The sequence below is a fragment of the Geotrypetes seraphini genome, chromosome 17 (assembly GCF_902459505.1).
Source record: "Geotrypetes seraphini chromosome 17, aGeoSer1.1, whole genome shotgun sequence".
In the NCBI taxonomy this organism is placed as follows: domain Eukaryota; kingdom Metazoa; phylum Chordata; class Amphibia; order Gymnophiona; family Dermophiidae; genus Geotrypetes; species Geotrypetes seraphini.
Window position 1 is genome coordinate 12,269,125 of NC_047100.1, and position 24,576 is coordinate 12,293,700.

The 24,576-nt window shown below is 43.0% G+C and overlaps 1 protein-coding gene and 1 long non-coding RNA gene across 6 annotated transcripts in view; one reads left to right on the top strand and one right to left on the bottom strand.

Annotated features, from left to right (window-relative positions):
• LOC117351239 overlaps window positions 1-24,576 on the top strand; it is a 166,840-nt gene that overhangs the window by 62,326 nt on the left and 79,938 nt on the right. The window lies entirely within an intron of this gene.
• Window positions 1-24,576, bottom strand: part of SUSD3 (sushi domain containing 3) — a 61,313-nt gene that overhangs the window by 3,640 nt on the left and 33,097 nt on the right. For 2 of the 5 annotated variants that reach the window (XM_033926277.1, XM_033926276.1), the window contains exons 2-5: window positions 18,865-19,053; window positions 16,307-16,342; window positions 8,837-8,984; window positions 4,862-5,017 (exon numbers count right to left, since the gene is read on the bottom strand). In XM_033926277.1, coding sequence (XP_033782168.1) covers window positions 4,862-5,017; window positions 8,837-8,984; window positions 16,307-16,342; window positions 18,865-19,053 — 529 coding nt within the window. Of the gene's footprint in view, window positions 1-4,861; window positions 5,018-8,836; window positions 8,985-16,306; window positions 16,343-18,864; window positions 19,054-20,170; window positions 20,455-24,576 lie in introns of those variants that run through there. The other 3 variants (XM_033926279.1, XM_033926280.1, XM_033926278.1) reach the window with 3 other exon arrangements.

A 24,576-nucleotide genomic window follows, 5' to 3' on the forward strand; every position in this document is an offset into this window, starting at 1 on the left:
TCGACCCAACCCTCCACCCGAAAAAGTCATATCAACATTTTAAAACGAAGCCCCCTCCCCCCGATTCGCACTGCCTACATCTTACCCCACCCAAAGGGTGCAGACGTGACCCCCCCCCCCCTGTTGGAGGGAGGGAGATCTTACTCTCATCTTCACTTGCTTCGTTGAACCGACAGCGCACCTGGTTCTCGGCTATTGATCCGTGGCTTGGATGGAGACTGATATTAATGTCTGACAGACGCACACACAGCCTCCAGCCTCCTGGCTTCTTCCAGGTTCATTTCAAATACCTTCTTTTCTGATCATGTTACTCCCCTTTTACAAAAAGCCCACTGGTTACCTGTATCATATTCCCCAGCTAGATCTCTAAGATCAACAGATCAGCATCTACTGACCATTCCGTCATTGAAAGTAATAGGCACTAGAAGAACTACAATTTTTTCTATTTTGGGACCCCCCCCCCAGCTTTGGAACAAGCTACTAATTTATTTACGCGCCGAAACCTCTTTAGAAAAATTTAAAAGCAAACTAAAAAGCTACCTATACAAAGATGCATATGAGTCTCGGATTAGATAACTTTTTTTTTTTTTTTTTGGTTTTCTATTAATAATCTTAGGACGAAATATTTAACTTTAACCAGATCTGTATATAGGTCATTGAATTTCCTATTTACTTTTAGACCAAGTCTTATCAAAAATAAATAAATAAATAAAAATTTTAATAACCCTCCTGATGCCGTTCTTCCCTAAATGTTTTTCTAAACATTTTCTTCTTCTTTTTTTTTTTTTTTTTTAAACAATTGTAATTTATCCCTGCCTTCCTTATGTATCACTAATCAATTATGGATAAAATTTATGTTAATTGTTTCAAAAGTTTTTATCTGTCCCCCCCAAATTATTATTATTATTATACGCATTGAAAATACTTGATATTGCGTTTACATCAAAATTTCAATAAACTTGAAAACTTGAAACTTAAATTAAGCTCTCCCCAGGCTCCAAGAGCAAGAACGTTTCATATACAGCAGGTAATGTAATGTAAACACAAAACACAGCACTAAGACTCATCTACTCATTAAAGAAACATGATCACATTACAGAAGCCTATCTCCAATCGCACTGGCTTCCGATCCCAGCAAGAATACAATTTAAATTATACTGCCTACTATTTAAGACTTTACCGCCTCATCCACAACACCGCAACCAGACATAGGAAAACTCACACCCCATTCTCATACCCCCCCAATTAAGGAGGTCAAACGGAAAAAAACTATATGATGGCCTACTAGTCACTCAAGCAGCCAAACTAGACAACCAAATCGCCAATCTAATGATGGCATCCCTCAACTATAAGACTTTTAGAAAAGAAATAAAGACCATACTCTTCAAGAAAACTCTGAAAAAAGAAATAATACTGCAAGTCTCAAACGCCACTTCTCACTAAAGCCAACTACTCCAAACAAATAACCTTACCCATTTCTTACTCTTTTTGAAAATGAACAATTTTTTTTTTTTTTTTTGTAAGTTCTTGTTGTAATACATCTTGGATAATTCTTTTGTAATCCGCCTTGAACTGCAAGGTAATGGCGGAATAGAAATCCCTAATGTAATGTAATGTCAGCTTCTACTTTGTTTTCTTAGTGAGGATTTCTTAAGATTAACTCTTTGTAATCTGTAGCCTTAAACGGAAGAGAAATCTTGGAATACACAATTTTTAAATAACATATCTTCGCTAGCAGAAAAGACGGGGGGAGGCATTGTAGTCTGGCTAGAATAAATTGCTTTTTTTTTTCCTGCTACTGTTCCTGCTTATGACAAGTAGGCAGACTTGGGCAGCCGTACAGTATTTAAGGCTTGTCTCTGCTGTGCAATTATAGTGCATGATATATGTGTTGATTGCTGCTTACCACTGGCAGCACACATCGTGCATCTTCCTACTGCAAACGAGGCCTGAACAGGCCCTTCTGAGGCATTCTGATCTTTTACAGTGAGGTCCAGGATATCTCTCTGCTAGGCAGATAAGGTACATTGTATTATTTTAACAGGCCCCCAAGGGCCTGAAGTGATATTTTGAATTCTTTGTAAGGGGGGTGGTGCTTCCCCTTGGGGTGAGGACTGGGTGCTCAGAGGGGGGAGATGTGTCCCTTTTACCTTTATTTTTTTCTTTTTTTCCCTTTTCGTTTCTTGTTCTTCTATCACATGCAGGCATTGGGAGATCGGGGGGAAGAGGGTTTGTTAATCAGTGGGCTATAAGAGTCCAAGCCCACTGAATTTGATAGTTGTACTTTGTGTATGGATCTTGAAGTTACACGGAGAAAGGGGGTTGGTTGGAGGGGTGTGGTAGGGGGGGGGGACACTGCTCTGACTGTGCTACTTTTATAGTACTTCGGGGAATCTAGTGTTATTGTCTTGGGAGTGGAGGTTTTTTCCATGTTTGAATTATTCAATAAAAACTGTTTCAAATTAACAGACCCATGCCTGAATGTGTGGGAGCTGACCTCTACCCCAGCAAGCAACTCCTTGCTCTTTGTTCTCAAATTCTTTGGTGGGAAAGCCTGCAGGGACTCACAAAGCCAGAGGGAATGCTGGGAGAGCGGTGGAGGAGGTGCGTCGCTACACGGAAAGTGAGGCAGAGGCAGTGTTGCCAGATCAGGCTACTTCACGGCCAGCCGGGCTGTTCCGCCCCCACCTTCCCCCCTCCACAAGGTTCATCCTTTATACCAGTGGTTCCCAACCCTCTCCTGGAGGACCCCCCAGGCCAGTTGGGTTTTCAGGATAGCCCTAATGAATATGCATGAGAGAGATCTACATATAATGGAGGTGCCAGGCATGCAAATCTGCTCCATGCATATTCATTAGGGTTATCCTGAAAACCCGACTGGCCTGGTGATTCTTCAGGACAGGGTTGGGAACCACTGCTTTATACTGTACACTAATCCTTTACCATTAAGGTCTATTCTTATCTATCTATTAAGGATTGGTGAGTTGCTTATTGCGGCCTGTTGGAGCAGTTGACCAACAGTTAGAAACATAGAAACATAGAAAAAAGCAGCAGAAAAGGGCTATAGCCCACCAAGTCTGCCCATTCCAAGTATCCCCTCCCCTGAATTTACTCCCTTAAAGATCCCACGTGAGTATCCCATTTTCTCTTAAAATCCGTTCTCCCTCACTTTCTCCTCCTTGATCTCACCATTCTATTATGTAATGGATTTCCTCCTTAAACCTCTCTAGTTTCTCTCTTCCACCCCCTCTTATATTCTCTCCCTAGCAGCGCTCAAATCCAAGCTAAAAGCCCACTTTTATGAATCTGTTTTCAGCTCCTAACCCCCACTCACTGCTGTCAGATTCCTAGACCCACTGTATCATTTCCTCTACCATAATCTCCCCAAGCCAGAAATGTCCAGTGTAAATTAAATTGTAAGCTCTTCTGAGCAGGGACTATCTATTGTTTGTTAAAATGTACAGCGCTGCGTACGCCTTTCAGCACTTTAGAAATAATAAATAGTAGTAGTAATAGTATCATAGATATTATGTTTATTTGTAAACCGCTCAGAAGTCATGCAATCAAGACTAAATAGAACACGGAACCTTGGGCTACCAGCATGCAGAGAGATTGGCTATAATTTTTGCTCTGATTTTCAGGGGAGGGGATTATTTATTATATTACCATATATTAATTGCTCTACCAAAGGAAATTAATGCAAACTGAAATGCAGTAATTGAAATATAGCAAAAGCATCTGTGCAGCAACTTCTTCTTGATAAAGCCTTTGGCGAAACATGTCGGAGCAGACAGATCCCTACTAGAGAGCTGCACGGGAATGGGGACGACGGGAATCCTGCGGGTTCCGCCTTCAGGTCATGGGGATCCTGTGGGGACGCCCCCTCAGGTCAAGGGGATCCCGTGGGGACGCCCCTCGTGGTCTCGGGGATCCCGCGGGGGTTCAATGCAACTTGAGCCACGAGGCTCGTCTTCTTTTCCTACCTGCCCTGCAGCATCACACATAGCCGGCCGGAAGTCTTCCCTGGTGTCAGCGCTGACATCGGAGGGAGGGCTAAAGCAAAGGGGCATATGAGTGAATGCATTTGAGGGACAGTAAGAGGAGTTTGAATTATATTCAGAAACAGATGGGAAGCCAATGAAGTGACTTTAGAGGTGGGCTAAAATGAGTATAGTGGCTCTCATGGAATGTGAGTCATGCAGCCGAATTCTGGATGGATTGATGTAGAGAAAGATGGCAGAGCGGAAGACCTGAGAGTAGCAAGTTGCAGTAATCTAAGCATGAGATAAGGCCATAGATAAGGGATTTGGCAGTGTGCTTGGAAAGGAAAGGTCAGATTTTGGTAATATTATAGAGGAAAAAACAGCGAGTTTTAGCAATGTGTTGTTTGTGGGTGGAGAAGGAAAGAGAGAGGAGTTAAAGATGACCCCGAGATTGTGAGCAGACAAAACAGTACTCAACTCATCCAACTAAAATAGATGCATAATCTTAATATATAGTACAGTATTTTCAGAAGGCTATTTGTTGTGGTAAAAAGAATATTTGAAAACTGCCTGCCAGTTATATGGATGTAAGTGTGCCTTTTACCTGCATTTCAGGGAGGTGTTCCCAGTGAAGCGTTATGTTGCGTTGAGAACACACACGGTTCTATATTTTTGCAGGACATATTGAAAGAAAAAGGAGGTCCAGATCTTTGCAGGTGCTGTTTCTAAAGTCAGTTTTCAAAGAAAAAGTACAGACGTGCTTTTTTTGAGAACTGCGAATAGTCTGTTGGGAGCCGTACCTGTGAGCTCTGCAACTTCATATCTGCAGCATTTTAAAAGCTGAGCCCCCAGTGTGCCAATGCTTTGAATAAGCTTACCTGGAAAAGCCCTGGTTGTCATACGCCATGCTGACCCATTCATTAGAGACGGCTTTATTTCTGAATTTATTATTGTTATTATTTCGTCCTTTAAGACCAAAATAAGCAGTTTGCATATTTTCTTCGCGTTCGAGCTGATGCCATAATTGCATATCCCTGTCAACACAAAGGAGCAAACAGAAATAGCTGATATACTTGACGTGGTTTCTGCAACGATGTTATAACAGACAATAGCAAAAATCTATAAGAATCCAATTTCTTCGGGGGGGGGGGGGGGTTGTTTGTTTTTTAAATAAACTGAGTGTGTGGCACAGTGGTTAAAGCTACAACCTCATTGCCCCAGGTTCATTAGACAGATTGTGAGTCTTCCAGGACAGACAGGGAAAAATGCTTGGTTACCTGAATGTAAACCACTTAGATTATACATGATATATAAATACTATAAATAAATCTAAAATCATAGAGGCAAAACATTAAACCAAAATATAAAATTTACTGGATTGTAACATTAGACCTCAATAAATATTTTGGTTTAATGTTTTGCCTCTATGATGAGAAAAGGAACCTTTTTTGTTTTGTTTTTCTAATGTACACTTTTCTTATTGATTATTGTCTCATCTTAAAAGTCTGAACTGGTATTGTATTTTTTCTTTGTCTTGACTAATAGTATGTCAATACTATAAAATGAAAATAAAGAATTATAATAAATCTAAAATCTAGATTTATTCTAGTATCAGAGAAAGATGAGGCTCGGAGAGACCTCTGGGATTCACCTACTGCACTCCTTTGCCTCCATGCAGGATCCCAAATGTAAAATCTCCCAGATAGATGCTTCTCTAAGCTGCTCTTTAAAATAACACACAAACCTCCCATCATAGGAGTTGGTGGTGGCGTTATCGCTGAACTGGGCTTCCCCAGGCTCTCCTTGATTTCTGTATTTCTTGTCTTGGCATTGCATAGGCCGGGTAACTCTTTTAAAAATTATCAAACGTCAGAAAAGCAGTAAACACTTTTATTTTCACATGAACTGGACTGCAATTATAGACTCTGACCTCTAAATTGTTACCTGAATGTGTCTAAAATACTGTTACCAGGAAAATTATCATTGTTCTTTGTATGCTGATCTGTAACCCATTCTGGGCTCTTTTGGGAGGATGGGCTAAGCAACCAAATAAATATATAAATAAAAACAAAATAAAAAAAATACTATAAATAAATACAAATTTTCAAATCCGGAGAAAAATACCCCGACACGTATGGTGCCTCCTTTCTAAAAGATGTTCACGTTTTGCTGACCCAAAGAGCCTGATTCTTGAAAATGTGGATCCCAATAGAAGGCGGCAGTAGGCATCCTACCATCATCTGACAGCCAATTGGGACACACGTTAAAAAAAAAAACTATTTGAGGCAGAACACTCACATTGTAGGCCTCTGGAGTATGTCTACGGAGTACAGTGATGGCTTCACCTGGAAGTGGCTTTGGGTGGACTTAAGCATCACCATGCATCTACATACATAGACACAAGACAGACGCCTTAAATGTAGGCCTGCAAAACGCTGGTCTACATTTCGGGCATCTGACTGAGACTGTAGATGCGATTCTTTTTTGGTCGCCAACACGTTATTGACATATGAGCGGTGACTGCTTCTTAGGCAGTCACCAATAGAGAATCAGGTTCAAAACGTTCAAGTACCGATTTTTGAAACCAGCATTTTAGACATCTAATGGGACTTCTAGTCTGCTGTGTGTTTAGCGTTTTAGTGGGTGTGTTGGGAGGCATGTTATGAGTGGGCTTTGGGTGACCTTTCCTTCAGAAACTTGTCAGAACCTTTTTAAAATCCAATTATGTTAACCACTGTTGCTACATCCTTCGGCAATGAGTTCCAGAGTTCTAATAGCTTCTTCCTCTTCACCTTTTAACCATGCTGGCTGTCATTTGCTCGTCTCTCCACCTTTTTTAATATAATAATAATAATAATGTGGAATACATCTTGTCTGGCCTTCCAAAATAGTAATTTTAAACAATGTCTATGCCTGAATTAAAGCCCGAACCTTTCTAGCTGATCCTTTTAGCTTCATTTTAACAATTTTCTTCATTTTATCATAGTAACCTTTTTGAAAATTAAATGTAGTTACAGTATATTTCCTTTGTAGTCACTCTCGATATTAGCTCCAATTTGATCATATTATGATCACTGTTTCCCAACAGATCCAAATCTGTTACCTCTCATGCCCTGCATTCCACTATGGACTAGTTTTAAAATTGTTCCCCCAGTATCAAAGGCTTTGCTGAAATTTAAGTAGATCAAATCCAGCACATGCTCTCGATCCAGTTATTTTGCCACCTAATCAAAGAAATCAGATTCATTCGATCCAATTTGCCTTTGGTAAAGCCATATTGCTCAGATCTTGTAACTCCATTGGACTGTAGATATTTGACTATCCTTTTCAGCAGCATCTCCATTACTTTTCCCACCACCGAGGTAAGGCTCACTGGTTTGTTGTTCCACCACCTCTTCTCTGTTAATTTTATGTGAGAATTTGTGTGCTACTGAGGATCTCTGTATGAGCTGATTTTAGGAAGACACATACAATTAAATGTCCATGCTGTCTGCATTAAATAGGCATTTTATATGGAACTCTGACTTATATACACTGTTATAAAATTAGCCCTTAAGTGTCTAGTAGTGTTTTATGTGATGTATGTGGATTTTATTATTTTTATTCGATTTGTTATTTGCTGTAAATCGCATCGAAATATGATTTTGCGATCAAATCAAAGAATTTATTAAACTTGAAACTTGCTAACAAAATTGTGAGAAATCATTTTCAGAAACATGTATAGGTGAAAATAGCTTAGAACAATGGCTTAAAAAACAAACAAACCACATGCTAATTTATCTCATCAGCTTCCCACACACAACTGGTATAAAACACTTAAGTTGGGAAGCCCACTCATCCTTTATGCTAATTTTCAAAGACACACTATCCAGGTAGAATTTTTGAGAATTAGCATAAAGGTAGTACATTGTAACTTTGTGGGCAATTAAAAACTGCCCCCCCCCACGATTCTTTTTGAAAATATGGGACCCCTATATTCAAAATCTTTTCCCCAGAGCGTGAAGTATGATTATTAATATTCTACACTGAAGCTTTGGTATATATTCATTGCATCACAATGCCTAGTAATATGTGCCATCTTCCATTCAGGGGGAGGGAAGGGAAGTGGGTAGGGGGAGGGAGGAAAGGGGGAAGGTGAGGAGAATGGGGTGTATAAGATATTTTGCTATGGGTCATTTGGAAAAATATTTTGAAGGAATGATAAAAATATGTATGAACATATAATAATTGTGAATCTACTTGAAATGAAAATTTATGTATATTATATTATATTTCCTTCAATAAAATGTTATAAATTAAAAATTGCCCCCCATCCCAAAGACTATCCACCGAATAGCAGTATTTAGCCGGCTGGGAATGGCTCCTGGCCGGCTAAATACCAATATTCAGTGAGTCACCGGCTAAATCTAGCGACTAGGTAGACCACCTAAAAAGCAGGTCTATCATTGGCTGCTATGCCTTAACCAGCTAGGCCAGTGGTGTCAAATGTCGGTCCTCAAGGGCCTCAATCCAGTTGGGTTTTCAGGATTTCTCCAAAGAATATGCATGAGATTTGTATGCACTGCTTTCATTGTATGCTAATAGATCTCATGCATATTCATTGGGGAAATCCTGAAAACCCAACTGGATTGCGGCCATCGAGGACCGACATTTGACACCCCTGAGCTAGGCAATGAATAGCGCGGCTTGGCTGGCTAAGTCTTTGACTGTACTGAACCTGGAAGTTCAATGATGGTGGCCGAATATGGCCCTGGCATTGAGTATCCGGCTTCACTGCCAACCGTAGGAGGTAGTCATGCTGCCCCCCACAGTCTGAATATCAAGGCCTATGACTTTTCTTTTCCTGCCTTTACCTTTCCGTCTTCTTCCGCTCGTTTTTCTTCACACACTTGATAAGACAACAAGTTAAAAAAGCCATAGACATCAACAGGATGATAGCACCACTTATAATGGACGCAATGACTGCCACTTTAAATCCGAAAGTCTCGTATTTCGAGATGGCTGCGAAGAAAAAGAATACAAAGAGCAAAAACATAAGACGGATGGGCTATGAAGTCCATCTTACAGATATTTTTAAAATTAAAAATGTTGCTTCAGTGTCCAACTCTTCCCAATTTTCACTCTTGCTAGAGATGCTCAAACTAACAGGTTAACTCACTCTAGAGCAGTAGTTCTCAACCCTATCCTAGGGGACCTCCAGCCAGTTGGGTTTTCAAGATATCCCTAATGAATATGCATGAGAGAGATTTGCATATAATGGAGGAAACAGGCATGCAAATATGTCTTATGCATATTCATTAGGGATATCTTGAAAATCCAACTGGCTGGGGGGTCCCCTAGGACAGGATTGAGAACCACTGCTCTAGAGAATGACACGGGTTCAAATTTTTTCCCCGTCCCTGTGGGAACTCATTTTCTCGCCCTGTCTCCGCAAGTTCTTTTCCTGTCCCTGCCCCATTCCTGCAAGCTCCTTCCTCATCTGCACAAGCCTCAAACACTTTAAAATCATAAATAGCAAAATTCTAGAACTCAGATTGTGATGTCATAATGCCTCATTCCACCAATGCCTAAGCTCCGTCCTCATCTGCACAAGCCTCAAACACTTTAAAATCATAAGTGTCCGAATTTGTGTGGTTAAGGCAGAGCTTACAGGAATGGAGCGGGGACAGCGACAAAACTCACGGGGACGGGGGCGGGAAAATTGAGTTCCTGCAGGGACGGGAACAAATCTGTTCCCGTGTCATTCTCTAGCTCACTCTTCGGTAAACCACAATGGGCGTCTATTAGACGCAGGCCAAGAAGCGGGACGTTATGAAACCTTCTGCAAATAACTTAGCAATGAACTGTTCACAAGAAACCTGTCAGAGCAATTAATCACAAACACTCCTGCCAGTAGAGAAGTAACTGGAAGTGAGATCTGGCAGACACTTCGTGGTGACAACAAATGCAAACGATGGAGGCAGTTTTCTAATTAGGTATGAAAAGAGTAGCCATGAATAACCGGGAAAGGATTTAAAATATAGCCGCCTTCTGGGAAATGTGCCTCTATCAAACTCTTCCTTATTTTGCAGCCTTTGGGGGGGGGGGGAGGGGAGAATCAAAGAGTTGTCTTATCAATAAGATCTAGTTCATAACTGGGTGTTTAAATGGAATCCTTAGAACACAATCCTCCCAATATTTAGAGCTATTTAACAGGCCATTTAAATAATGCTATGCTATCTAACGGTGAATATTGAGCGGCAATGTTCGTTGGCTGGCCGACTAAGTTTTTAGCAGCCAGACAGACTTGCATAAATAGCAGGTCTGTGTTTGGCTGCTCTTATTTAGCTGGTCGGCCGATTAATATCAGTTTAATAGACTATGTCGAAAGCATCTAAAAGTAGTCTGTAAATTTAATGACGGTCAACAGATACTGTGTGGCACTGAATTTTGAGGTTCCTGGCTGGCCATGGGAGTCAGCCCAGCTGACTCCCGCAATCTGAATGGCCGCATTTCTCTTTAATTTTTGATTCTTATTGTGAGGCGACTAATGATCGCAGTAATCTAATGCAGTGGTTCTGAAACCTGTCCTATATCCCTAATGAATATGTATGCGAGAGATCTGCATGGCTACTACCTCCATTGAAAGCAACTCTTGCTCAAGCATATTCAATTAAGGATATCCTGAAAATTTGACTGGCTGGTGGTCCTACGGGACAGGTTTGAGAACTACTGATCAAATGGACTGGCTGAGCGTCAAGCTGTTCTGGACATTCTGAAGTGCAGCATTGTTTCATTAGCCTGTTACAAGTACTGCAATGATGCAATAGAACACCAACCAATCAGATGTGATGGTCAATGACATCACAAACAAACTAAGACATTGCTTTCATATGAAACAAAACAGGACATTTCAAGAAAATGTCTGTTCTCGTATTTCATTTCTTTTTGGAAAAGAAATGAAATACAACAACGATGAATAAAATTTTCATTTTAATAGAAAAAATAAATACAATGACAGGCATAGTCAGCCCCAAGGCATTTTCCCACCCCTGCACCCTCTTCTCACTTGGCATTGTATCTTAGACACCTACCTTCTACCTCTTACTTCATCTGTGAGTTTTAATGGGCAGGAGTGATCCCCTGCATTGCTACTCCTATACTTCAATATGGCTCCAGTCTCAAATTAGCAAGCGCTATTTTGAAAAACAGCAAAAGTCACTGGGGATCTGCCACACACCTCACAGGACCAGGGCCTTATATAGAAAGTGAGCTCAGGACTCTTCTTGTCCTCACTTAGGAAGTGGTGCCACCCGCTTGGTCCTTCATAGATTTCTTGGGTTGATTGATCCTTGTAGAGGGTTTCCATTGTTTGATTCCCTAAACCTCCTGTAATTCCTATTCTCCACTACTTTTTTTTTTTATAGAAAGGATGGTAGATGCATGGAACAGTCTCCCAGAAGAAGTGGTAGAGTCAGAAACTGTGTCTGAATTCAAGAAAGTGTGGGATAGGCACGTGGGATCTCTTAGAGAAAGGAAGAAATAATGGTTACTGTGGATGGGTAGACTGGATGAGCCATTTGACTTTTATCTGCCATCATGTTACTATGTTTCTATAATCATAAAGTTCTATGACATCCCAATGCAGGTGTTAAGAGCCTTAGCCAATAGGGAGAGGAGGAGATAGTGGATGGGCTATATTTGGCCTTTATCTACCATCATGTTTCTGTTCTCAGTTAAGTCTCTCATGGAGCTCTGAGAGCCTTGTTCTCCGTTGATCCCTGGTGTCTAACTCCAGCTAGTCTATCACTAATGATATTATGCTTCCTTCCTTGATCTCTCCTGCCTCCTGAATGACCAGTGTCTATTCCCTCTTCCTTGGGACCCATGTTCTGGCAGCTTCTAAGTGTCAGAGGGTCAGCCCAAATGGAAAGGGAATTATTATAGGTTCCTAGATTCTTTTTGCATGGAGTTGACCATGACATGATCATTCCTTCCCCATTAAAACTTAAGGGTAGAGTAAGAGATGGTTGGGGAAGGCAGCTTAAAAAATTACTGGCACCAAGGGGAGTGGCAAACCCTCTACGTTTCCTTTCTATTTTTGTTTGTTTGTTTGTCTTTCATTGTTTTTATTCATTTCAAAGAAACAATATAAAAGAACTGGGGGGGAGGGGGGGAATAGTGTGTACACACTCCAAAAATGTACCCCTTCAGAGCCAAACCAAAACAGCAGCCTGAGAAATTAACTCAGCAATTCTTTAAACAAGATACCTTTCATATGTGACACAATCGTAATAACACTTTCATGAGATATATGATTAATTCTTTTGTTTTCAATCAGGAGAAATGGTCCATAGCATATAACTTTGCCACTCATGAGTCACTACACCACCTCCTTTCACTCACAATTTATGAGAATAAAACTTTTCTTAATGGGCAGCTATTCTGTAGTCCTCAGAGACATTCATAAATTTAACTCTGCTGCCAACAGAGCACTGCGGCATTAAATTCTGAAGTCATCAAATCATTACTTGGGTCTTAGTGTTTTGTCTTGGAAGAATGTTACCGATTATTTCACACACGTTGGCTCTGATTTGGTCTTCACTTGCTTTGAAACCTGCTGTGGTACAATTTGCAACACTATCCTGAACACGGTTCTGCTCCCAGCACAGTGGCACCCCTTTCCACGCCGTTGACGAAGAGGTGCCGAAAAAGTTCTCAGCCCAACCAAAATTCCGAGTGTTATTTTGCCCACTGCAGCCGAAAAGAGTGTTATCTTGTTTCGTTAAGCGCCAATCTGCAGAAACAAAATTCTCCGTTTTGACATTATTTCAGATCATCGCTTGAACCGTATCCTATGAATGGCAGCCACAGATAGCGGTTTCATTTGCTATTAGGACAATCATTAATTTAAAAGAAGAAACCGAATGACAGATAATCATAGAGACCCCTGAAGCAGGCCGAAGGCCGAAACAATGGCAGTGTCGGGTCTTTTGTTGATCTCGTGTTCTCATAGCACACCAATTAAGCCTTTTATTTAATTATGTGCGTACATCAGCTAAGCATGCTGACTTTATACACCTAAGTTTATTGGCCATAGATAGAATAGTAGCCCAAATTCTATGTATGTTGCTTACAAACACTGCCGAAAAGGTCAGCACTTAGCATGAATCTATAAACCACTTGTCGAGTTAGGCAAAGTTTATAGAATCATATATAACAATTGTCTGCGTGACCAATGACATGGTGAGGGAGGTTGGCGCCTGGGGCGGTGGTGCTTGGCATCGTCACGCCATGCGCCCCCTACTATTCCCCGCTGAACCTCTTGAAATGTTCACTGTCACGAACAGCCTCTTCCGCCTGCTGCTCGTGCTTGCCTCAGCGCCCTTCCGACATCACGTCCTAGTACCGCCACCGGAAAGCAACATCGGAAGGGAGCAGAGGCCGGTGCGAAAAGCAGGTGGAAGATGCTGGTGAACATTTCAAAAGGTATGCGGAAAGGGGGGGGCAGAGAGGAGGAGAGGTGCTGTTTCCTCCCCCCCCCCCCCGTGAATGTGGCGCCTAGAGCGGTCTCTGCTCCCCACCCCCTTCCTATGCCGCTCCGCATGACAGTTATTTAGCGCAGGTATATGTGCCAATGAAAACCGGGCCTAAATGGTGTGCCGAAGTTGTGCGTGGATCAGGTGTACTCTGGAACGGTGTGCCTAACTTTTAGGAAGTCCATGACTCACCCAGGCTCCTTCCCCCTGGCCATACCCTTTTTTGAGACCTGCACACTAGAATTTATAGGCACCACTTTAAAGAATAGAAAGTGGTGTGTGTAAATTCCAATTAGTGCTGATTTAATGCTGATAATTGCTCGTCAGCGGCCAATTATCAGTGCAGATTGACTTGCCGATCAATTAAGTTGCATGCGCAAATAGGGCACATGTCTAAATCTGCACGTGCAACCCAAAGTGCCATATATAGAATCCAGACCAGTGTATATTCTTTGCAAACAGGGTGCACGCCAATAAAAAAAGAGGGAAAAACAAAGATGAATAAAAATTCCTGCAAACAACATATAAGAACTTTCTAGTTTCTTTTTTTTTTTTTTTAAATATCTTTATTAACAATCGCAAAGGGAACATACAACCAAGAAGGGAAGCAGATAAAAGAAAGGCACAACAGCCAGGTAGGTCAACAAGCGTAAGAACAGGACAACAAGGAAACAAAGTGCAAAGAACTTTTTAGTTTCTAGTACTGTACTTCCCCACTCACTTAATTGCTCAGACCCCACTGCTAGAGAATGACACGGTGACAAAATTCATCACTGTTCCCCTCCCCGTGGATAACCGCAGGAAATAATCCCATGTCATTTTCTAGTGTCTATTTCAACCTCGGACCTTCTACACCAGCATTCTTCAAAGCAAAGCTTGTGGGTCAGTGGTTGTGGCCATTCATACTCTGATTCTTATGGGAGCCAAGGATAATGAAGCCATTGTGACACCACTGATGAGGTTGGCTCTTATTGGTGGAATAAAGCATTATGACATCACAATATCTGCTCTGGATACCAGAGACTGTTATTCTTTAGTGTCTATTTCAACCTCAGTCCTTCTATACCAGCATTCTTCAAAGCAAAGCTTGTGGGTCAGTGGTTGTGGCCATTCATACTCTGATTCTTCCCTTTCCCGCGGTTATCCGCGGGGACAGGAACGGTGATGAATTTTGTCACCGTGTCATTCTCTACCCACCGCCACTTATAACCACCCCATCAACTCACTCAATTAGCCCCCCTCCCTTCCAGACATACACCATCAGTTTAACACCCCTTCGTGCGATACTGCCAACATGCATTTTTTTTAGCTGTGAATGTCTGCTGCAGACTGCTGCTTGCATCCTTATTAATATGACAATACATCTAACCCTTTATACAAAATGCATTTCCGTAGAAATTCCTGGTCTATTTTTAGCTCTTTGGAAATGACTGGCTCTGTAATTCACTGCTCACACTGTCGGCTTTCTGCGAGAATGACAGCTGGAAGTGTGACAGTGAGGTGGCACTTGCTGTATTTCTCTTGCGGTTCACAGGAAGTAGCACAATTAGATTCTTGGCAGCTCGTGCTTCGCACCGTTGCTCTCCTCCGAGAAAAGTGCACCTTCTAATGCAATTCCAGTGTGGGCACTGGTTGTTCCCCTCATCTGATAAAATTACCAGGAATCTCAGAAATTGGAGTAAAAGTCTTTTTGCCACAAGAGAGATTCTTTTCTAGTAGGTAACTTTCTGTAAGTATAGCCTCTGAGTATGTTCTGATACTTCCCTAGCTGGCCATCTGAAGGGGGTTCATAGGAAGACAAAGGCGCGCGCCAACAACTGAGCGCAAGATGGAGGTGCGCGCCGAAGAAATAGACTGTTTTTAGGGGCTGCGACGGGGGTTTTTGTTGGAGAGCTCCCCCACTATACTTAATACAGATCGTGGCAGCGTTGTGGGGGGTTTGGGGGGTTATAACCCCCCCATATTTTAGTGAAAACGTAACTTTTTCCCTAAAAACAGGGAAAAAGTTAAGTTTTCAGTAAAATGTGGGGGATTACAACCCCCCAAACCCCCCACAACGCGGCGCGATCTGTATAAAGTAAAGTGGGCCCCCACACCCCCTGTCATAGCCCCCCAAAACAGTCTTTTTCTTCGGCGCGCGTCTCCGCACTGCGCTCAGTTGTCTGCTCGCGCCTTTGTCCCGGCGCGCTTTTGACCTGACACCTCTGAAGGGTACTACCAGGGATCCCCTTTAAATTGCCCCTCTTCAGAATGGATGCGGCATTTTTCCAGGTGGGAGGAAGGATTTGAGGAAAGTGTTTTTCTGTTACTTTACAAGTTGTAACAAAGAGCTCCATTCTGCAATGTTCCCTAACATACAAAATATTATCCACTAGAGTCAGGAGCTCATTTTCAAAACAGAAAAATGTCCAAAAAGTGGCATAAAGGGGCAGATGGATGTATTTCTTGCCAAAACATTCAAATTACTATTATCAAAACACATTTTGTAGACGGTTTTCTGTGCTGTTCATCTGCAGTGCTTCTAAATCTCAAGGGGGGGGGGGGGGTAGTGCACGAGTTGGAGGTGCGGTTTGGGTAGAATTAGGATGGGCTTATGATTTTGATGTTCTTCTGCAATAATAGGACATTTTAGAAAACGTCCAGGGCAGAATTTGGATGTTTGATGCTAGACCAGTTTCGATAATGAATAAGTGCCAAAAAATTGGCCAGATGACCACTACAGGGATTATGGCAAGACCCCCATCACCCCAGTGGTCACTGACCACCCTCCCATCCCTCAAAAATGGGAATGAAAACAGTACATACCAGCTTGTAAGACAGCTTCAGATGTTATGGCCAGCCCTATTAGAGAAGCAAACAGTGGTCGGTACAGTGTACTATAGAGATGGGAAGAGAATGACACGGTGACAAAATTCATCATGGTTCCCGACCCCGTGGATAACCGTGGGAAACCATCTTCATGTTATTCTTTAAGGAGAGAGGGAAGAATCAGAGTATAAATGGCCACAACCACTGACCCTCAAGCTTTGCTTTGAAGAATGCTTGTGTAGAAGGACTGAGGCTGAAACAGACACTACAGAATGACAGTCTCTGGTATCCAGAGCAGATATTGTGATGTCATAATGCCTCATTCCACCAGTGCCTAAGAGCCAATCACATCAGTTATGTCACAATGGCTTCATTATCCTTGGCTCACATAAGAATCAGAGTATGAATGGCCACAACCACTGACCCGCAAGCTTTGCTTTGAAGAATGCTGAGATTGAGCAGCAACATTCCAGAGCAGATATTGTGATGTCATAATGCCTCATTCCAAAAGTGCCTAAGAGCCAATCACATCAGTGATGTCACAATGGCTTCATTATCCTTGGTTCACATAAGAATCAGAGTATGAATAGCCACAACCACTGACCCGCAAGCTTTGCTTTGAAGAATGCTGGTGTAGAAGGACCGAGGTTGAAATAGACACTAGAAAATGACATGGGATTATTTACCGCGGTTATCCGCGGGGATGGGGACGGTGATGAATTTTGTCACCGTGTCATTCTCTATTTCTGAACCTAGGTCCATATCCCACTCTAACTAGTAGATTTGTGGTGAAACATTTGAGCCCTCCAAAGCTCATCCCAAACCTACTGTACCTGTATTGAATATCCAAGTTTAACGCCAGCAGTGGGGAATCAGTGCACTGCCTGTCGCGGGGGGGGGGGGGGAATGTTTTTATTTAATATGTTTCATTTATGCACTAACCTCCTCTTTTACAAAGGTGCGCTAAACATTTTTTCACGCGCGCTAAACGCTAACGCGTCCATGGACTAACATGCACGCATTAGCGGTTAGTACGCGCTAAAACACAGCGCACATTTGTAAAAGGAGCCCTAAGTTGTTTTAGCACATGCTAAATGGCAGAAAGAGAATAAAAATTTATTGTGTGGTTTTTTTGTGGTTTTTTTTTGTCGCTACAGATATGACCACAAACACTGGTGTTTTTAAATGTCATGGTAAATCAGGTTTATTTATTTAAATAATTTTTCACTGATAACCTCAGCAGTTTCCAAAATAACACTCATGAAACAGACTGTTACTACAAAGACCCGGTAAGGTCATCGTAAATATATCTCTTAACATAACGGTAATAAACTCAGAGCACTCTCTGCATCTACTCAACAGCAAAACAAAAGAAAGTACACTGCTCCCTCCGTATTCGCGGTTTCCGCATTCGCGGTTTCGATTATTCACGGTTTTTAGCTTGCTGGCTCCTCCCCCCAATTACATCAGCTTGCCTAGAGAAATCGCCGATTCCAAGCGTTTACAGAGAAAATCGCCGATTCCCGGCACTTTCTTCACCGTGTTTTGCTTCTCCTTCAGGAACAGGCCAGGTCTCCCGCCGTGTTATACGCGGTTTCACCATATCCACGATGGTTTTTCATAGAAAACGGCAAATAACATACGAAAAAGTTATTTGCGGTTTTTCTGTATTTGCGGTTCTGTTAATCCCCTATCACAGCGAATACGGAGGGAGAAGTGTAGCACAATTTCAGAAAGGACAGTTCACATACTGTATCATAAGTAGGCATCCATAAATAGCTTAGTTGTAAGCAATTTTGTAAAGGTAGAATATTCCACACGTAATCTTAATGGACCGGATAGATTATTCCACAGAAACATCCCAGCGGTTATATTAGGATTTGTAATCCCACATATCAAAAATACTTCTACGCGGCTTATATTCTGAAATGAAATAAAAAGGAGGAAGAAGGGAGTGTGCAGGCAGTAGGGGGGTGATGGGACAAAAGCGCGCGGGACAAAAGTGCCCACATTTGAGAGCAGACAATTGAGCGCAAGACTCCAGCACGCTGCTGTAAAAGCTTATTTTAAAGGGCTCCGACAGGGGTGTGTGTGGGGGAACCCCCTCTTTACTTAATAGTGTTTGCGCTGCCGTGTTAGGGGTGTGTGTGTGGGGGGGGTGTAACCCCCCCACATTATACAGAAAACTTAACATTTCCCCTAAAAAATAGGTAAAAAGTTAAGTTTTCTCTATAACGGGGGATTACAACCCCCCAAAACCACCCCAACAGCAGCGCGAACACGATTAAGTAAACTGGGGGGGGGTTCCCCCTCACACCCCCCCCCCCGTCGGAACCCTTTAAAATAAGCTTTTACGGTGGCACGCTGGAGTCTTGCGCTCAATTGTCTGCTCTCAAATGTCGGTGCGCCTTTGTCCCGTGTGCTTATGACTGTGAACCCAGTAGGGGAAAGGGGGGTTAACTCTAAAAAAAAAAAATATTTAGGAAAGAGGAGGAGGAGGACAAAAACATGAGAGAGAAACTTCTGCATTGCAACCCCATGACAGTAATACCTACATTTGCATGTTGGTACTCCTGCTGTCCATGCCGTGCTGTTTCCTCTCCAAATGCAAGTGATGACCCCTTCCCCAACAAGCTGATGTTTAGAGGAACACTGAAACGATACGACTGTGCCAATGCTGGTGCCATTTCCACGAACTATCTGGAAGTTGCCTGGATCAGGAGAAATAACTCGGCTACACTGACCTGGAGAGAAAAGGCAGAACAGCGTCAAGCGATCAGAGCAAATTTAGAAAGTTGTTTCATCTCCTGCTACAAATGATTGCATTCCTTCCAGCCAATCATAAGAATTGCTGCTGCTGGGTCAGACTAGTGATCCATCATGCCCAGCAGTCCTCTCACGCAGCGGCCCTCTGGTCTAAGACCAGCGCCCTAACCAAGACTAGCCCTATCAGCGTATGCCCTTGTTCAGCAGGAACTTGTCTAACTTTGTCTTGAGTCCCTGGAGGGTGTTTTCCCCTATGACAGACTCCGGAAGATTGTTCCAGTTTTCTACCACTCTCTGGGTAAAGAAGAACTTCCTTACGTTTGCACGGAATCTATCCCCTTTCAACTTTAGAGAGTGTCCTCTCGTTCTCCCTACACTGATATCTCCAGGAGGACCTGTTTGTGGGTGCACATACATAGACACTCCCTCTCCCCCCCATCACACACAGAACCCTACTGAATATTTGAAACAAATTTCCCAACCCCCTCCATAGAACTCTTTGATCCACCAGGCTTAAATGAAATCATATGATGAGCTAGTGATGCTAACCACTATAATAAAACCCTAAGTGCGCATGCGCACTTCAAACGGCGTGATCCCTGCCTCCGTGATTTGTGCCTCCATGGTGCCGCATGCGCAGTAGGAGCCTGAGGCGGTTTGCGATGCATTCGGTGGTTTCCCCAGCAACGTTCCTGCCCCGATCTCCGACGCTGGCTGACTTCTGACTGACCAGCAGTGGCAGCAGCCGCGGGGCATTTGCTAGGTCGACCCACTTTGATTATACGAGGCAGGCTGGCCTAGAAAAAGCCCCGAGGCTGCCCGGCCTAGCGGATGCTGGACAGGGAGCAGGGAAGGGAAGGGAGAAGGGGTACTACTGCGACGTTCCTGCCTCAAGACGCAAGGAGCCGAAACACAGTTCTAGAGCCCAATACCACAATAGAAAAGGCTAGATCCAGGCTCAATCCCCAGTCCACAGCATTACAATACCCATGGTCTCCATTTCAGGAAGGGAAGGGCGGAACAGGAGTTTCCCACATGCAACAGGCAAAGGAAGAAGCATTGCAGATGCCAGTCCCCTGCCACCCAGAAACTCACCTATGGCTGACTTGGCCCAATGCCCGTACGGGCCGCTTCCTCCCCCTTTCGACAGCTCAGACAGCCACAGCCTCCAGCTGTTCTCAGCACCGACCGCATAGAGGGGGAATAACAGCCGGCAAACCGAGCCGCGAAACAGCACTGCTGCAGCTACCATGCATGTGTACACTGCAAGCCAGCAAGCAGGGAAAGAGGTACTGCTGGACAGGGGGGAGGTAAAAGGAAAGTAGAAGGGGTGTTGCTGGACAGGGGGGAGGCAAAAGGAAGGGAGGGCTACTGTTGTACAGGGGGGAGCAGGGAAGGGGTGCTGCTGGACAAGGGGAAGGTAAAAGGAAGGGAGAAGGGCTACTGCTGGACAGGAGGATCAGGGAAGGGGTGCTGCTAGACAGAGGGAAGGTAAAATGAAGGGAGAAGAGCTACTGCTGGACAGGGGGAGCAGGGAAGGGGTGTTGCTGGACAGGGGGCCGGTAAAAGGAAGGGAGAAGGGCTACTGCTGGACAAGGAGAGCAGGGAAGGGGTGCTGCTGGACAGGGGGAGGTAAAAGTAAGGGAGAATGGAAGTCAGACAGGGGGAGAGAGACAGAAAGAAAGAAATGCCTAAGTCTACACATCTATTCTAGCACCCGTTAATGTAACGGGCTAAAAAAACTAGTATGTATTAAATGCAGTTCTGATATCATTCTTTGCCTTGAAGTTTTTTTTATTGCTTTCTGCATTTATAGACATGTTATTGAACCTACAAATTAAAGCCACTGTCAACCCAGAAAGCTTGTGAAGTTTGTCATACTTGTGTAGACTTGTATAGTTCCTGAGTAGAACATCTGGGTTCCCCAGGCCTTCCATATAATCAGGATATACAGTGGAACCTTGGTTTACGAGCATAATTCGTTCCAGAAGCATGCTCGTAAACCAAAATACTTGTATATCAAAGTGAATTTCCCCAAAGGAACTAAGGGAAACTCGCTTGATTCGTTCCCACCCACCCCATCCCCCAAGGCCAGTGGCGCTGCTCTACCCCCCCCAAGAACCGGCATTGCTCCCCCCGCTCATGAAGGCTCCCCACGTGATCCGCCATCCCCCCGCTTGTGTCGCCCCCCCCACGTTGTCCACCATCATCCCGCTTATGGCGCCCCCCCCCCGCGATCGGCACCCCCCGCTCGCGTTGCACCCCCCCGCCGTGATCAGGCGTGTGCGGATTGCCGGACTTGATGGACCGAGGGTCTGATCCAGAGATGGCGCTTCTTATGTTCTTATTTAAGGATGCTTTTCCATCTTAACTCAATATAGCCTTTTAAATATTTTTTATTTTCCACTATTTTTTCTTTCCTGCCTTTATGAGAACAATTTTCCTTTTTATCCTTGCTCCTAGCTGTGTATATGTTTTTCTTTCCTATAATTATTGTATTTCTTCTCATTTTCCCCTCCATGTTCCTGTTCGTTCTCCCACATTGGAAATTTATGTCTTATGTACATGTTGTTTTGTATTTTATATACTTGTACTGTCTTAACTTGAATTTTATATATAGTTGTACTTCACCTAGAAATTCATTGATAAGCGTTTATATCAAATCTTAATAAAAATTGAAACAATCTCAAGCTTTGTCTGTCTATGGAACCATGAAACTTCGTTCCAAAACAGCTGGAGTTTTCTTCTACTTTATACCCTTTCAAAATCAGCCCAGCCTTGATGACCTCAGTTCTTAACAGGAGGCTACAAACCAGAGGGCCCTCTGGGCTTCATCTAATATGGATTCTGAGTCTAGCCACGAGGCCTTTCTGCTGAGGGATGCCTAGGTTTCCTTCTCCATGGGGCTATGAAAATGGCCTCCATGGATTCTCAGCTCTTGTCTACCTAAGGAGTAGAGTTCAGGTTATCCCACGTGTCAGTGTGTATCACCAGAAACAGATGCTTGGGGGCCAAGGGCAGGAACTAAAAAGCAAGCCTTAAAAGTTGTCAGCCAATCTGAAGCTCTGCCTTGCTGACATAATTCAGCTTCACCAAAGGTGCTCCCAGGTGCTGGTGCTCCCAGGAAATTGCCCCGATTGTTCCCCCTCTAAAAATAGCCTTCGTAGCACTGCCCTTGGCCACTGTTTTAATAATAGTAGGATGATGTCATGCCACATGGATCATTTATGCATTTGTCAAGCTATTAAACACTTGCATAGTAATTTGAAGCCATTTTTAAAAAATATATAAGAATTACCCTACTAGGTCAAACTAAGGGTCCACCTAGCTTACTAATCTGTTTTCAACAATGGCTTGTCCAGGTCCACCTTTGTTAACAGATGATTGCTGGGACAATTTATTTCAAATGATAGTGGATACGTTTTTAAAGTTCCCCAACTTAATCATTATTGGTGATTTCAATTTGCATGTTAACAATTCTAAAGCAAAGTGTTTTCTTTCTCTGATTAATGAACTGAATTGGTTCAGCATATTGCAGGAAATTCTTAGTCTTGTTAACCATCCCTTTTCCAATACAATACCTAGCATCTTGTTTGCTTTTTTGGCCACTACTGCACATTGGGTGGAAGGTTTCATCATATTGTCTACAATGACACCCAGATCTTTCTTCTTGGGTACTAACCCCCAAGGTGGACCCTAGCATTTGGTAACTATGATTTGAGTTATTATTCTTCCCAATGTGCATCTCATCTTAAATTTTGCTGTTCAGTGAATATAGCTTTTAAGAACATCAGGCAGCATAAAGAAACTCCAGAGTTTGCTGCATGAAGTCTCAGCAGCCATCTTGAAACGTATCCTCAAGTGGCTGCAACGGCAGCTATTGCGGCAGAGGCAGGAAAGAGTTGAGTTTTTTTCTGCCCCCAAAGAGGACCCTAGACCACCAGAGATATTAAGGTAGGGCATGTGGGGGAGGGGAGAGGAGTCAGGTTGGGGCTCACAGGGAGGAGGAGAGGGGTCGGGTTGGGATTGTACCTTGAGAGGAAGGAGGGAGGTATGGATTGCAGGGAGGGAGGGTAGAGAAGAGTAGGAAGGGATGCCAGCCAGCCTACCTGCCAGTCAGCCAGAGCATGGTGGGGGAGAGAACAGAGATGCCAGGGGTGAAGGAAGGTAAGATAAGGGAAGGGAAGGAGACCGAGATACCGGGTGGGAGGAGAGAAAGAAAAGAAGAGAGAGAGATGCCAGAGCACAGGGGAGAAGAAGGAAAGAAAAGAAGAGATCCCATTGACCAGACAAATCTTATATCTTTCAGTACTTTTTCTAACTTTAAACCCCATCTTTAGCAAACCTTTTCAAAGTCTTCCAATCGATAAATGCTCCCAATAATCCAATAGAAAGCATCCCCCCTTCAATTCTCAAAAAATTTCTTTCCTATTTTTGGCCCATTCATATTGGAGATGGTTACTAAAAGTCTCACTACTAATTTTGTTCCTAAAGCTTGGAAATCTGCTCTAGCCTTTCCGAAACTAAAAAACCAAAATCTAGACACTACATTACCAGCAAACTTCCGTCCCATTGCTAATCTCCTTCTCATCTCCAAACTTACAGGAAAAATCATACATAACCAGCTCACAGAATTTATCGACAAATCCAATGCACTTCACCCCCATCAAAACGGTTTTCGTTCTAATTATTCCACAGAACTATCTTTACTAGGTCTCATCACTACTATACACTACTTTGTCGATCACCGAAAATCTGCCCTTCTTATCTCTCTCGACTTGTCCGCCGCCTTCGACACTGTAGATCACTATCTTCTCATTGATCGTCTTAGGAACTGCGGCATCACAGGTTCAGCTCTCTTATGGTTCACCTCTTATTTCAATGAACGTAACTTCAAAGTTCACTCAAAAGAGGAAACCGCACCACCTATAGTTCAAACTTACGGCGTCCCACAAGGCTCCATTCTTTCTCCCTTACTATTTAATATTTTTATTGCTCCTCTTCTCACCCTAGCTCAGTCTATTGGCTTTACTATTTTCGCATATGCAGATGACATTCAACTACTTCACCCTGTTGATTCCTCAAACATACAAGAAATACAAGAAATTAACACCAAACTGGACAAAATCAGTGATTGGCTCCACATATATAAACTCTCCCTCAACATCAATAAATCCTGTGGTATACTTTTTCCGATCAAGAACAACGAAATAAAAAAAGAAAAATCTTCATTAAATCTTGTCCAGTAAAAATGGAACCAAAAATAAAACTGCTCGGAGTAATTATAGACAAAGATTTAACCTTTCACGACCAGATCAGCTCCGTTGTAAAAACCTGCTTCTATAAACTTCGGCTTATCCGTTCTCTAACTTCTATCCTCGAAACTAAAGCTATCACAACCCTTGTTCACTCATTGGTCATTTCTCTTCTTGACTACTGTAATTCTTTATATAATGGAATCCCCCCAAAAGAATTACGGCGCCTACAGCTCATCCAAAATA